Source organism: Pieris rapae, chromosome 19 (genome assembly GCF_905147795.1).
Source record: "Pieris rapae chromosome 19, ilPieRapa1.1, whole genome shotgun sequence".
In the NCBI taxonomy this organism is placed as follows: Eukaryota; Metazoa; Arthropoda; class Insecta; order Lepidoptera; family Pieridae; genus Pieris; species Pieris rapae.
In genome coordinates, this window is record NC_059527.1 from 3,720,763 (window position 1) to 3,735,703 (window position 14,941).

The 14,941-nt window shown below is 31.1% G+C and overlaps 2 protein-coding genes across 3 annotated transcripts; one reads left to right on the forward strand and one right to left on the reverse strand.

The window, feature by feature from the left end:
• The first annotated feature begins 810 nt into the window (after positions 1-810).
• LOC110998890 (DNA helicase MCM9) lies at positions 811-10,024 on the forward strand. The gene is made up of 12 exons (XM_022267695.2): positions 811-1,092; positions 1,179-1,450; positions 1,820-2,049; positions 2,360-2,466; positions 3,215-3,434; positions 4,222-4,372; positions 5,225-5,334; positions 6,351-6,497; positions 6,935-7,059; positions 7,577-7,700; positions 7,774-7,919; positions 8,902-10,024. The coding sequence occupies exons 1-12, from the start codon at positions 998-1,000 to the stop codon at positions 9,914-9,916; spliced, it is 2,742 nt and encodes a 913-aa protein (XP_022123387.2). The 5' UTR covers positions 811-997; the 3' UTR covers positions 9,917-10,024.
• On the reverse strand, positions 9,935-11,195 carry LOC110998891 (mitochondrial transcription rescue factor 1). 2 transcript variants are annotated; one of them, XM_022267698.2, is made up of 4 exons: positions 10,907-11,195; positions 10,591-10,727; positions 10,399-10,471; positions 9,935-10,215 (listed from the first exon to the last, which is right to left on the reverse strand). In XM_022267698.2, the coding sequence occupies exons 1-4, from the start codon at positions 11,084-11,086 to the stop codon at positions 10,009-10,011; spliced, it is 597 nt and encodes a 198-aa protein (XP_022123390.2). In that variant the 5' UTR covers positions 11,087-11,195; the 3' UTR covers positions 9,935-10,008. The 2 variants fall into 2 exon arrangements, with proteins under 2 accessions (XP_022123390.2, XP_022123389.2); XM_022267697.2 differs by having other exon boundaries at positions 10,591-10,730; positions 10,907-11,192.
• Between the last annotated feature and the right edge of the window lie 3,746 nt (positions 11,196-14,941).

The following is a 14,941-nucleotide window of genomic DNA, read 5'->3' on the forward strand; positions in this document are numbered from 1 at the left end:
TAAATTTGTTAGGTACTTGGGGTTGGATCTTATATTCAATACCTTGAATTTGATTATACTGAGTATGTAGGAGTCTTGGGGGACCTTGATTCGAAAACCTCTGTGAGATTTGGAGTAATTTATGCTGCTTGAGTTGTAATTTAAGCTAATTAATTTTTTTTTTTCGATGTTTTGTGCAATATTAGAAATTTGTAAACAATCCGCCAGAACAGTGTGTTAGTGTTACAGTGCAGATTATTCGTTAAAAAGCCGTTACTTTTTACATTTCTGTTGTTTTCTCGTCAATGTGCGTGCTTTTATTTGTTTTTTTTAAACTTGGTGAATTTTGCTTGGTAAACGACCGGCTTATGTGGATGACTTTGAGGACGATGGGCCCAGTTAATGTTAGGTATTATATGTATGTTTTGGTTTATTTTTATTTTTCTACTGTTATAACTGTTTCTAGTACTTGAAATTGGTTGGGGGTGATAAGTATACCCTCCCCTGACCTCAAAATCGAGGTATTGAATTGTAAACCTTAACCGGGCTTTATCCATATACTGACATCTATACTTTTTTCCAAAACTAACGAAAACGTTTCTTAATTGAAATTGTTGAAATAGTGATAGAAATTAATGCATAATGATTCGCAGGATGGTGTACCGCCACCTAGATTTTCGTTGAAAAGTTATTGTAATGGAAAGTCTCTATAAATCTTTTTACAAACATAGAAGCGACTAGGTGGCTCAATTCTCAATAATTACTACAGTCAAGTGTCAACAATCATGTGTCAACTGGCAACTGCCAACTACTAAAATAGTTATCGCCTACCGGTTATATTTAAATAGTAAATTTAATTTAAAAATATATAAAACAGTTATTCTTTACAAATTAAATTAATTATCAAAAGTGGAATGAAGCAGAAACCTTGATTATTTGTTTTGATTTAAATATCAATTTCTTCGCCCTAAAAGGTGTCTAAATCTAATGCCATAAAAATTGTTTCTGACATCTAAATATGATTTTAGAATATCTAAAAACGACTCATATTAATGATTGTGTTGATATTTTATCAAAAGAAGACGAACTTGCTTACTACAGCATTAAAGTAGAGTAAGTTATCTTTGGTAATTTTGGAGATCACTGTACCGAGTCGTTTTTGTTTCGATAATAATAAAAAAATTGTGCTTTCTTTTCAGTTTCATAAAACTCTTTGAATCCTATCCTGATGTTGGTGATAAAGTATTGTGTAATCCTGTGGAGTCTTTACCTGCCTGTAATAGAGATGTTATTCTAGCGCAGAGGCATATCTTGGATATGCCAGAATATAAAGTTTTGGTCAACAAGCTTGACCATTGTTGCCTAAAGAAGAATGTTCACGCAAGATTCTTTGGATTGCCAGTATGTCCAGAATTGCATAGAACAGTATTTCCTAAGAATGTTGATTTGGGATGTTTTTTGAAAGTAAATGGTATGTAACAACATGTGTTTAAAGCATCTGCTCTGAATTCTAAAGTTTGTGATTAGTTACATTTTACCTTTTGCTATATAAACATTAAGAGTACAGTATTATGGCACACCAATTGTCTTTACTAACTTATTACCCAAACTCTTCAACATTTCAGAATATGCATGAACATGTTAATATTAGTGTTGATTGATTTTATTCATTCAATTGTGATTTCATTATAGCTATTTATATATATTTGTTAAGAGTTCTATGGAATATATTTGAAAACTTATTAAAAAAACTATTGCTGAATGAATACTAAAGGTGGTTGTAGCTTATATTGATTGAATGTACATATTCTATGTTACATTTACTTTGTTAATTTTACAGGAACAGTTGTAAGGGTAACTCAAGCAAAGATGTTGGAATATCAGAGAAAGTATGTTTGTGTTAAATGTAAATATGAAAATATACTTGAGGCTGACTTTGAAAACAGATATATATTAAAAGCACCAACAAAGTGTGGCAATACAGAAACTAGGTGTAAATGTTCCACATTCACACAGGTTAATTTAGTTTCTAGGGAATATTGTAAAGATTATCAAGAAATTAAAATACAGGTAAAATACAACATGTTGGTTGATAGATTTTAAAGTATAAATCATCTGTCTCTTTCATTGCAGAGTAAACACAACTTAAAAAGTGCTATGGCTGATTTAGTTTTTTGAATGAAAGGTTCTTATGGCCTGTATATCATTAGAAGAATTTATTATAATTATAAGAGAAGTAAATAGAGGTTTTATCTATTAAACATTTTTTGAAAAAGTTCAGTAAAGTAAAAGATTTTCAGTTCATTAAATTTAACATCCACATAACCAGACCCCATCATCTATAACTTTTGTAGATCATAACAGATTATTAATATTACAGGAACAAGTAAATAAACTAAATATTGGCACAATTCCTGGTTCCATGTGGGTGGTGCTTGAAGATGATTTAGTTGATTGTTGTAAACCAGGTGATGATGTTATTATATGGTAAGAGATAAAAATATTTGCACATATGTTCACCAGCCTCCACTGTAAGATGTCTTACACTTAATTATAATATTAGTTAATTTAATTAAGAGTCTCCACATGCAGTTTGAATAAAAATTTATAAAGTTTAAAATACAAATTATATTAAATACTTGTGTGTGTCACAACACACTACCCGAAATGAAATAGTATAATAAAAAACAACTAAATTTCTAAAAATCATTAAAAATAAAGTTTTTATACCTGCCCAGCAATCACATTCCAAGTTGGATAAAAAATACATTTATCTTGCTTTTTTCGGGTATTATTTTTAGATTTTTACATATGTGTTGCCGCGACATTATAAACGAAATGGAAACATATACCTTACCTTTTTTATATTTTTTGACTAAATACTACACAAAAATGAGCCGCATTGGAACACACAACACACATAATCCCTATGTAATACGGAAAGCTTGTATATTAACGCGCGAACACCGTTACCAATTTTGGGGATTAATCGCATTTACTTTCACCCGCAAGACATGAGTGGAACCGGATGGAGAAGGCCTATGTCCAATGATGAACGAACCAAAACCTAACAAGCAAATGATTATTCCTAAATGTTAAAGTGAATTTTTTTTCTCAATTCAAAATCAATGAAACTTATCTATTATACTTAAGTTTTGGAAATAAAAGCTATTAATATTACTTTCTCCCCAACATAGGGTATTAATATATTTTAGCATTACTTTTATTATTCCAGCGGTATAGTTCGCCGCAGATGGCGTCCCTCTTCACAGACAAAGCGATCTGAGGTCGAACTAGTGTTACAGGCGAATTACATTGACGTCATTAACGCTCTTCGCTCGGAAGTGATAGCTTCAGCACCTGATGTGAAGGACTGCTTTGACGAGTTTTGGTCTAAGTATGAGAAGTGCCCGTTGAAAGGACGAGATCGGATACTTGAATCTGTTTGTCCTCAGGTAAATTAGTTGTCTTCTTTATAAGCGATAAGGCATTCAACTTTACGATTTATAAATGTTTGTTGTGTACAAAAAAATAATAAGGAAACATAAATTTAAGATAAATTAGTGAATTGACTTTGGGGTTTATTTTTTCAATCATTTTATTACCAATTTTATACATATAAGTGACCGTTTCAGTATTAAGTAAGCACTTGTATGATTATATCTTTGATTTTCTTGTTTAGTGAGTACGTCAACAGTATTTATTTACTTTTTTACACATATTACCTACACATTGTTTAAGCTTGAAAACGAACGCATGCATTTTAGAGGTTTCCTACAAAAATTTACTTAAAAAATCATTTATTCATGTAGGTAACTTAAGCTACATTTATGAACGTCAAAAAAATGAAATATTAACATTAAATGTTTCTAATTTTACATTTACTGCCAGTACTCAAATCAAAGCTGTAAAGGAACGGAAGAGAAGAAGAGCTGGCAATAAACTCTTGCCTTTGTATATTTCTTCTTGCCTCTTTATATAATCAGAATAGATGTGAGTGCGGCCACACGATGCGGTAGAGGTGCGGCGCCGAAGCGGTCCGCAACGTCATTCGACATACAAATTACTATACCATGTCACATGGTATCCTATACCTCGAAATAATTACTAATTAAAATATACATAAAACATACATAAAGCAATGCTGCTTGACAATCAAAAAAAAAAAAACATTACTTACTACATTACATACTACTAAATAAAATATACATAAAACATTTATTAATAAATATCGTTTTAAAGGTGTATGGACTGCATCTGGTTAAATTGGCAGTGTTGCTAACAGTGATTACTGGTTCGAATCACGCCATTGATCATGAAAAGAAAAATGTAGACGAAAATCACACAACACGCGTGAGAGGACAATGTCATTTACTACTTGTTGGCGATCCAGGTATATATTTTATTTTGTGTGTGTTACAAATTTTGTGACGCAAAATTAACAGAATGAAGTTAGTGACGCACGTTGGCACGCACGCCGCCTCTGTTCACTGTGTATTTATATTTATAATATTTATCCACTTGCTTTGAGTTTCTACATTTAAAACACGTGTTTTCATTGTACAAGTACGAATTTTATATGTGCGTCTGAATTATAATCAGATGTGATTTAAATTGTATATTTAAATCAAATATTTGTGAAAAACTGCTCATCAACCTTCCTAAGTGCATCAATACAATTGAGTTAACTATCTGTATGTATTATTTAGTAATATAAATGACAAAATTATTATTTAATATAATTCATACTAAATACACACACCCTTTTTTATGTATGTACGACAAGGCCTGCCCAACCTTATCCGCGTTGTCTAATCTATAGAATTAACTTCTTTTTCGATCAAATTCAAAATTCAAAATTTATTTATTCATGTAGGTAACAATGTACACTTATGAACGTCAAAAAAAGAGATATTAAATGAATTTAATTTTACATTTACTGCCAGTTCTCAAATCAAGGGCGTAGAACGGAAGAGAAGAACTGGCAATAAACCTCCCTTTGTTAAATCTTTTGTTCCCTTTTTTAAATCTTTTTATTATAATGTATCATGTATTCCGTTTGTGGTTATGTTCTTGGTGTATTTGTTTGTTATTATATGTATTTTGTGTTAGCTGTAGGAGTACTATATAAATATAAAAAAAAAAAAACTCTCCGTCACTCTTTTTAATCGCCAAGTTTTTTTTTACACACTTGTAAGGAGCTGCAACCGATCGATGATCGATGATCGCCGCTTAATACTTTCAGGCACGGGAAAATCTCAGTTACTACGCGCAGGCGCAGATCTAACTGCTCGTTCGGTTTTCACTTCAGGCGCTGGCAGCACACGAGCTGGACTCACTTGTGCTGCACTGAGGGTATGACAGATGTCAGATTTGTGTCAGTTTTCAATAAAAAGTATATTTAAATTAGATTTGAGAATATTTTGAATTTAAGAGGTGACTTTGGTGAGTCCAAACGGAATAATATTTTGTTATTTTGAGTCTTAGGGTAACATTTAAAGAGGGACTTGAGTAAGTATGACTCCTGTATGTCACTTCTAAAATGTCTTAATACGGGAATCATAGTGCTAAGCTGACTTAAGGTTAATTATAGACCTGGAATTTAGAATCTTGTTGTTCTGTGACAACTTACTGAAATACTTGACTAATGTACGTATGTCAAAAATTGTCCATTCTTATTAATTTAATTTATTTAATTATAAGTAATCTAACAGCTTACTTAATACATACTATTATACAACCTACTAATACAATACAGAAAGCCAAAACAGATTAAATAGATTAACAAATTATGTATAAAAAACAAAAACAAGTAAGCGCATTAAAAGACAAAGATTCATTTAAACAAAAGATTAAAATTAAAAAACTGAAATTTGACATTTAGAAGCAACAAATAATTCTAAGAATTTAAAACTACTACTTAAAAAATCAGAGTCTTCCCGATTCTCCAAGTACTTCTTGACATCTCTCTTTTTATGGTGGAAAAGATCAATGTCCTGACAATGGTTGTCATAGTTCGATAAAACCCGAAACATTGGCGAATTACGCAAGTAACTCGACATCGTACGCGGCGCACTGATCTTTCTTATACTAATTAAATACTGGATCAATAGTTAAATATCCTTCTGTGATATGTATTTTAGACGATACATTATACATTATACTTGTTCATGTTTCTATTCGTAGTGTTAAATATTCGTAGCAACACCTTCAACCTGAGGCTACATTCACACCCTGAAATTCCTTAAAAAGTTATTTCAGCCTAGTTAAGCTATATATTATGGACATTCTCAATGCTAGACGGTACGCTGTTTTCTCCTGTATATTCTTAAGAAAATCGTAGATTTTTATAAAATATAATGTATTCTCAGGAGGAAGGCGAATGGCAGCTAGAAGCGGGTGCGTTAGTACTGTCAGACGGTGGTGTGTGTTGTATTGACGAGATATCTCACTTACGAGATCATGACAGGACTGCTATACACGAAGCAATGGAGCAACAGACTATTTCCGTAGCCAAGGTAACAGCATTTTCTGCAAAATTAGACAGGTGATTTTTGTAGTAAATCAAAGGTATAAGTAAATTTTGTAGTTTAACATTTTTACAATGTACGATAATTATAGAAGACAACTTTTTGAAGTGAAACTTCTTTAGGGGCATGAGGATATTTTTTTTATAATAATTATTTACAAGTTTCACTTCTGTCGTGTGTATTTTGTATGCACTTACAAAGAAACGTCGACAACACGGTTTTGGTCTTAGATGTATTTATATGTTTTGTGATTTTTTTTTCTTAATAGGGAAATTGTACACACAGAGTTTTGGGTCTAATTGCGATTTCCTAACGATGTTTACCGTTATTGGGCGATTCTTAATGGAGTACATAGCGCAGCCGTGATTCAAATACATGACCTATAATAATACTAATTAATTATTTGCTTTTACAAATGTTTATAGGCAGGAATAGTGTGCAAGTTAAACACTCGCTGTGCGGTGATAGCTGCCTGCAATCCCAAAGGACATTATCAGACTGATCAGCCTCTGAGCGTCAATGTATCTCTTGGAACACCCTTGCTGAGTAGGTAATATTAAATGTCACTAAAGTTTCAAAATAGATTTATTAATTAAATTTATAAATATTTAATAGCATAAATCTTTGTAATTACGTCAACAACTGTATGGAATATGCGGTGTATCAGTTAAAGTGAGATCATATTGAATTGTAGAGTTATATGACAAAAGTATTTTAAGTTATAAAACACATGTTTTATACTCATTCGGAAGCGAATATAAACACTTTGAAAAAAAATTAAATCAATCTTCATTTCTTTATTGCCAGTTGTCAACCGTGTATATGTTTTAGAGATAAAACGGATAGCAGTTTGGCAGGATACCGGATATTCGGCGAAGCGTGTGGCCGAATATCCGGCTGCCGGATATCCTATATACATATATATTATTATTTAAAAATATACATATATATTAACAATTTCATTCATTTCAATCTGTTTCAAAAGATATAAAGAGGAAATCATTCATTATTTTAGTAATTTATCATTATAAATTATATAATATTTAAATTAATAATTATTTTTTTAGGTTTGACTTGATTTTTATTTTACTGGATTCGAAAAATAGACATTGGGATAAATTAGTATCGTCTTACATACTGTTTGGAGGCAATACTGAGAGTAAGAAAAGGTGGAGCATTGAGAAATTGCAGGTATAACTAATCATATTTATTTAAATATTTTTTTTTTCAAATGTATTACTTATATTAAAATTATCTTCTCTAGATGTACATTAGTCTTATTGGACCGAGGCAAATGGAAATTACAAAATCAGCAAATACAATATTGCAGCATTATTACATGAGTCAAAGGAAGTCGGCCTACAGGGATCCTTCTAGAACAACAGTTAGGATGCTTGACAGCCTTGTTAGGTTTGTATGTCTTTGTAGTAACCCTTAAACGGAGTAGCAGTCTATTTTACTAAACAGTTCTTTTATATTAATAATGCAGTGGTGCATATCCATATACTATAAGGGATCCTAGATGCGCCTATTTTATTGATAACGCACGGGTGCAATGCTGATACTAAATACACTACAGAAAATCTGTGAACGTTGTATATAAAAATGTGTGTTATCCATAAGAGATAGACATATACCATCACGGTCTTTTCTGTAGACCTTTTCAATGTGTACAATACTTAGCTAGTTCAGCCTGCGTTTGCAATGTAAGCGGAAAAAATGTAATTATTTACGACATCACCATTAGAAACCTCAAAAATAACAGTACCTCTCCACTATTTAATGGATGTTATTATACATATAAACCTTCCTCTTGAATCACTCTACCTATTAAAAAAAACCGCATAAAATCCGTTGCGTAGTTTCAAAGATTTGAGCATACAAAGGGACATAGTGACAGAGAAAGCGACTTTGTTTTATAATATGTAGTGATTCTTTCTTATCTGTTTTAGACACTATGTTTGTCTTACTAACAATTATTATGACCTGAACATGTATGTCACCGGCACGCTTTTTGCCAACGTGAATAAAAATGCTTTTTTTATTACCGACAATTTTAATAATCACAATCAAATCACAAATGCTAATTGTTGCGGTATATGCAATGTTTTTTATTTTATTTGTTTAAAAAAACATTTTTTCGATGGATTGCAGCTATGTATAAACTTATAATTATTTTACATTATTTTAACTTTTCCGACGTTTCTTATTTCTTTTTTGGTTTTATTTGTATTAGACTGAAACGCATAAAAGACTATCATTTTGCATTTACCAATGCTCATGGAATCACAAAAATAAATTTTAAAGAACTACACATACAGTTATACACATTTTGTAGTCTGCCTTCCACATTTGAAAAAAATGTGTTTTGGTAATTCTTATTTTTTTTTAGATTATCACAAGCACATTGCCGTCTAATGTATAGAACCACCATTTTACCAGTTGATGCAATAGTGGCTGTTTCACTAGTAGATCTTTCGATGCAGGATTGCACACTGTCAGACACAGCTAACGCTCTCCATTCCACATTCCAAAAATATCCAGACTATGAATACTTACATATGGCGAAAAAGCTTCTTGCACAACTAAATTTAGATGAAATTTGGAGAGAAGAACTACTTTTCTATGCAAAACTATTAAAGGTAGACCATAAGACATTAGAACATGAAATTAATAGTAAAAATTCTTCTATATTTGCCCAAGTTGATGATATTGAAGATAGCAATATACAACTTTCAGCAACTTTAGTCACAAGTTCATACTTTAATAACAATGAAAGAAAAATCGAGAAAGATGTCATTAATAGTAAACTAGCAGCTACTCTGGTCAAACATGCAGCACTTAATAAAAAAATAAAAATACCATCAGATCAAAAAAGAACTAAACGAAAGAGAAAAGAAATTGTTATAGATACAAATGCTCAACTCAAAAAAACTAAGATAAAAAAGAAAAAAGCTGAAGTAAACTGTGATGTTGAAAGTGAAGAAGATTTTGATATTAGCAAAGCATTAAATGCAGTTCCAAGTGTAAATGATGTTTTTAATGACTTGGGTATTGATTTCAATATAAATCATGACTTAGATGTACTTGATGACAAGAATAATAAAACACTTGAGTTATGTAATTCAAATCTACAGAAATCTAACAAGATTGATGTAGGTAATGTAAAATCATCTACAAACAAGGAAATGGACAGTAAGAATAACACTGTAAATAAGTTAAAACAGTTTAAATTTAAAAGTAAACATGATATAAATAAGTGCAATGGTGACAGTGTAAAACAAGAACCTTATTCAAATACTGTACTAGAAAAAAGTTTCAGTAATACATCTGAAGAAAGTAAACCTGATAAAAATTCTCAAATTTCAATGTTTGAAACCGACTGTAATATTGATTTGGATATTTAGGATAGTTAAAGAAAAATACATGAAACAAGTGTCCTTATAATAATTTTTACATAATTATGTTTCAATGTTCTACAATTATAACCAATGAATTATTATGTTGTTTCTTCACTTTGTGTACTAGCTTTGTAAGGATCCTTTTCATAATTTTCTATTAGCAAATTTTTGAACCTTCTAACAGATATTACAATAGATTCTTCTTTTGCAACTATATCTAAAACTTCAATTCTAGACACTATAATATGATCAGGGTTCTTAGGACTGTAACCTTTTATAACATCTATTTCGTAGTCAACCCTAACCTGAAATTTGAAAGATCATTATAAAGTATTCACATTATAACACATAAGTTTAAAACATATACTATACAAAAATACTACATTTTCCTTAAGTTACAATAAAGCTTCATAATATAAAACTTAGAAATTTGAGGTAAGTAATAAAAATGAAACATACATTATTCTTATTTACAAAAATTCACTTACCGGACTACTTTTCTTAAGTATTTTTTTCCCATTTACTCTAATTTTACTTTCAAAGAAGAGTTGTTCTATCTTACTGTAAATGAACATTTTCTATTAAATCATTTGAATATGATTCCACAAAGTAAACAAGTTAAAAAAAAGAAGTGTTGCACTAATGTGATAAAATCTAGTCTCCCTATAATCTCTACTCACTTTCTAGCAACTCCATGAGCTAATTTTAGCACAGCATCAGTCCTAAGTGATGTTGTAGTAATTTTCATAACTTTGGAATCTTTTGATAGTGAGTGATCACCCTCATCAAATTCTTCTTCATCGGAGTCATAGTCTCTCTGCTGGAAATGTAGTTATTGTGTTACAATTCAGTCTTATGGAGCTTGTTAGTAGGGTATTATTGAAACTATCATTTGTCTAACAGCAATTGTTACATTACAAAATGGTATATTAAACTATTTTGTGTGTAGGTATAATCTTCTAGCAGGTAAATTTTTTATAGTTAATAATAGAGAACCTTTTTAGATTTGTATCGTACGACGTTATAAAACGCACATGGAGCTGGATTAAGGGTTTTTGGTAAAGATTGTTGAAATGAACAGAATTTAACTAAATTTACAGGTAAATTAACAACATTATTTTTGATGTAGGCCAAACGTCTACATTTTTGGACACTCTGTCTCCATAGGCAGTTCATTATTATACTTTATACAAAGCTCTATTAAACTAAATACTGGATTGTTTTATTTTATTGCATATTTAAATAATTTAATGGGCTATTAACAATAATAAATATTGTATAACCAATTTACCAAAGTCAAACTACAGACTGTATTTATATTTTATTCACATGGACAATTATTCATCTGACATATGTGACACTTAAAACTTGACAATATGAGGGCGGGAAACTGTTGAAGTGGAAAGGCGCGCTTTTTAAAAATTTTTTTATAAAATTTAACTTTTATAATTAATTCAGTGATAGTTTTGTAAATATTAGTTTAAATAAGTGTCTAGTGTTATATTAACATCACGAAATGCCGAAAAAAAAGCGGAAGAGGGATGGTATCGTCCATTCAGGTTCAAGCCAGCAGCCGCTGGAATCCACCGACTCTGACTCAGCGGAATCCATGGCTTCGACGAGCTCAAATTTAAAGAACAAATGTGAAAAGGAACCCAAAGATAAATATGCCATTTATAGAGTAAAAGGGTATACTCGTAAGTATGCGGAGGACTCTAAACAGACTGGCCTAATTGTTTTTCTTAATAAATCAGACGAGAATACGGCATTCAGCGATAGAGATCGCTTAGCCCTTTCAAAGGGAATAAGAGAACACGGGGTATCTGGTGTCACGCACTTACGTTCTATTAACAAGTATAAGGTAGGCGTGACATTTGATTTGCCCAACAACGCAAATATGTTTTTACAAAACAAGAAACTGCTCGATCAATTATCTTTCAAAGCATCAATACCTGCTAAGGACACGGAGGTCACTGGAGTTCTTACCTCTGTTCCAATAGATATGTCCAATAAACAAATATTCTCCTTAATTGGAAGCTCAAAGAATGTCATACAAGTCAGGCGCTTCATGCGACGTGTCAGAAGTGATAATGGTAGTTTTTCGTTCATACCTACACAGGCAGTTGCAGTCACATTTGCTTCAACCAACTTACCAGAGTATGTTTATTTAGACTCTTGGCGACATAAAGTAAATATATATATTCCACCAGTAAAACAATGTCTGAAATGTATGCGTTTTGGACATATTGCTAAATTTTGCCGTAATTCGGAAGTATGTTCAATATGTTCTGAGAATCATAATTTTAAATCTTGTAAGGTTGCTCCCAAGGATGCGAAATGCGCAAACTGTGGGGGTAATCATATCGCTATTTCTGGTAAGTGCTTGAAGAAAAGGGAAAAGGTAGAGGAAAATAAAATAAAGGCTAAGAGTGCCACATATTTAGATTTATTTAATACTAATGCCTTCCCAGCTCTAACAGCACGTAATTTAGATACACAAGTAAATAATTTGATGAAATCTGATAGGTTTGTTAATAGTTTAGTTGAGACAATCATTCTAATAGTCAATAATAAGGAGACACCTATTAATTTTACATCTATAAAAGAAACATTAAAAACTTCATTTAACAATAAATTTTCCTTAACCGCCTAATGGATCTCTCTGAATTGAAGATAGTGCAATGGAATGCTCAAAGTTTAAATAGTAATAAGCATATATTTATGGATTTTCTTTATACTCAAAATATACACATAGCAATTATAAGTGAAACATGGTTTAAACCTCAACAAAATTTTAAAATAAAACATTATAATATTGAAAGAAATGATACTGGTAACAAACATAACGGAGTTGCAATAATTATTCACAATAGTATTGCTTACAATAAAGTCAATACTTACTTTGACAACTCATTACAAAATATCTGTGTAAAAATAAAAGTTAATAACAAAGAAATTAGTATAGTAAGTTTTTATAGTCCTTTAAAATGTAATCCAGAATTCAAAAAACGCAACTTCGATTTATTAATCAAATCTATCCCTGAACCTTTTATATTTGCCGGAGACTTTAATGCTCATCATACCTCTTGGGGTTGTGGCTCAGACTCAATACGTGGTCGTGACGTTTTGGATGTTATTGATGATAATAATTTAGTTCTGCTTAATAATGGTCAAGCAACAACAGTTGGATCTTTAACTTGGCGACCTAATGCTCTGGATTTAACTATGGCTTCTTCATCCTTAGCAATTAATTGTGAATGGGGTATACATGATAGCTCTCTTGGCACTAGTTATCACATTCCTGTAATCATAAGAGTCAATATTAGTAATAAATGTAATATTGAGGAATATAAATATTGTTGTAATGCTGCACATTTGCCTATTTATCCAAACTATAGATTGGTGGACTGGCAAAGGTACAGAAGTTCTGTTGATGAATCATTGCTTGATTTTAAAGTAGATAATTTAAGTCTTCTTGATTCATATTTTCAGTTTTGTACAATTTTGCGCTCAGCCGCAGCAAATTCTATACCAAATTCTAATCAATCTAGTGTCAGTATTGGTATTGTTAGCCGCTCATGTCATAAAGTTATTGGTAAAAAGTATTCGCTTCCTTGGTGGAACCAAAAATGCACAGAAGCTGTTTTAAATTTTAAAAATGCATATCTCAATTTTAAAGCTATTCCATCGGAAGAAAATTACCTGCAATTTAAAAGACTACGTGCATGTAAAAAGCTTATTTTAAAAACAGAAAGACAAAAAAGTTGGATTTCTCTTTGTGAAACATTTAACAGATGTACACCTTTATCTGTCATATGGAAATTTATGCGCAAGTATAATAGATCATATCATTTTAATGCTGAGAGTGATGATAGCTGGGTCTTAGATTTTCTTAAGAAATATACACCTGACTTTGTATCAGATGACTTAAAAACTTACAATAACAACACCAATCCTAGCAATCATTTTCTTTTAAACTCTTTTTCTATACAAGAGTTGCTGTCAGCCTTAACTTCCAGAAGAGATACTGCATATGGTCTTGACGGCATGCCTTATATACTTTTCAAAAAACTTAGTACTACTAGTTTAGAAATATTTTTACACCTATTGAATTTACTATGGGCAAATGATATTATACCTCATAACTGGAAGATAGATTGTCTTGTGCCTGTCTTAAAACCTGATAAGCCTAAAATGTATCCTGATTCTTATCGTCCTATAGCTCTTACATCTTGTGTTGGGAAATTATTTGAACAATTGATAAAACAACGTTTAGAATTCTATATAGAAAAATATAGTATTTTACCATCAAATCAGTTTGGTTTTCGTAGGAATCGTTCTGCTAGGGAAAGTGTTTGCCAATTACAGTTTGATATTCATATTTCCTTGTCCAAAAATGAAAATTTAGTTGCTGTATTTTTTGATATTGCTGGTGCTTTTAATAGTGTAAATATAGATGTTTTATGTAATGAGTTGTCACTGATAGGTATTCCTGGAAAAATTATAAACTGGGTTAAAAAATTTCTCAATAGCAGGGAAGTATTTATTAAGTTTAACAAACATCTTTATGGCCCTAGATTGTCATCAAAAGGAGTTTGTCAAGGTGGTATTTTATCACCTTTGATGTTTATATTGTATATTCGTCGTTTAAATTTAATTTTAGGGTCTCAGGTAAAAAACCTACAGTTTGCAGATGATTTAGTAGTTTATGCATCTGGGAAGAATGTTTCTCAGGTTGTTGAATTAGTCAATGTTGCCTTAGCGAATTTGTATAAATATTTCTGTGACCTTGATTTATGTGTTAATCCTCTTAAATCTAAAGTTGTTATATTTGGTAAACAGAATTATAGTATTCATGCTGTGATGTATAACAATTGCATGTTAGCTATAACACCTGAGGTGAAATTTTTGGGAGTGATTTTTTCATATAATTTGACCTGGAATATTTATATAAAACATATAATTGGTAGGGCTAATAAAGCCTACAATATATTAAAATCCTTAAGTGGTACATATTGGGGGGCAGACCCT

Excerpts from the sequence above, each read along its gene's own strand:
- LOC110998890 (XM_022267695.2), top strand. The coding sequence starts at position 998 with ATGATTTTAGAATATCTAAAAACGACTCATATTAATGATTGTGTTGAT. Across the intron at positions 4,373-5,224 it reads ACTACTTGTTGGCGATCCAG|GCACGGGAAAATCTCAGTTA; the intron begins GTATATATTTTA and ends TAATACTTTCAG. Across the intron at positions 7,060-7,576 it reads GGAACACCCTTGCTGAGTAG|GTTTGACTTGATTTTTATTT; the intron begins GTAATATTAAAT and ends TTATTTTTTTAG.
- LOC110998891 (XM_022267697.2), bottom strand. The coding sequence starts at position 11,086 with ATGAACTGCCTATGGAGACAGAGTGTCCAAAAATGTAGACGTTTGGCC. Across the intron at positions 10,472-10,590 it reads GCTCATGGAGTTGCTAGAAA|TAAGATAGAACAACTCTTCT; the intron begins GTGAGTAGAGAT and ends GTTCATTTACAG. Across the intron at positions 10,216-10,398 it reads TACTTAAGAAAAGTAGTCCG|GTTAGGGTTGACTACGAAAT; the intron begins GTAAGTGAATTT and ends TTCAAATTTCAG.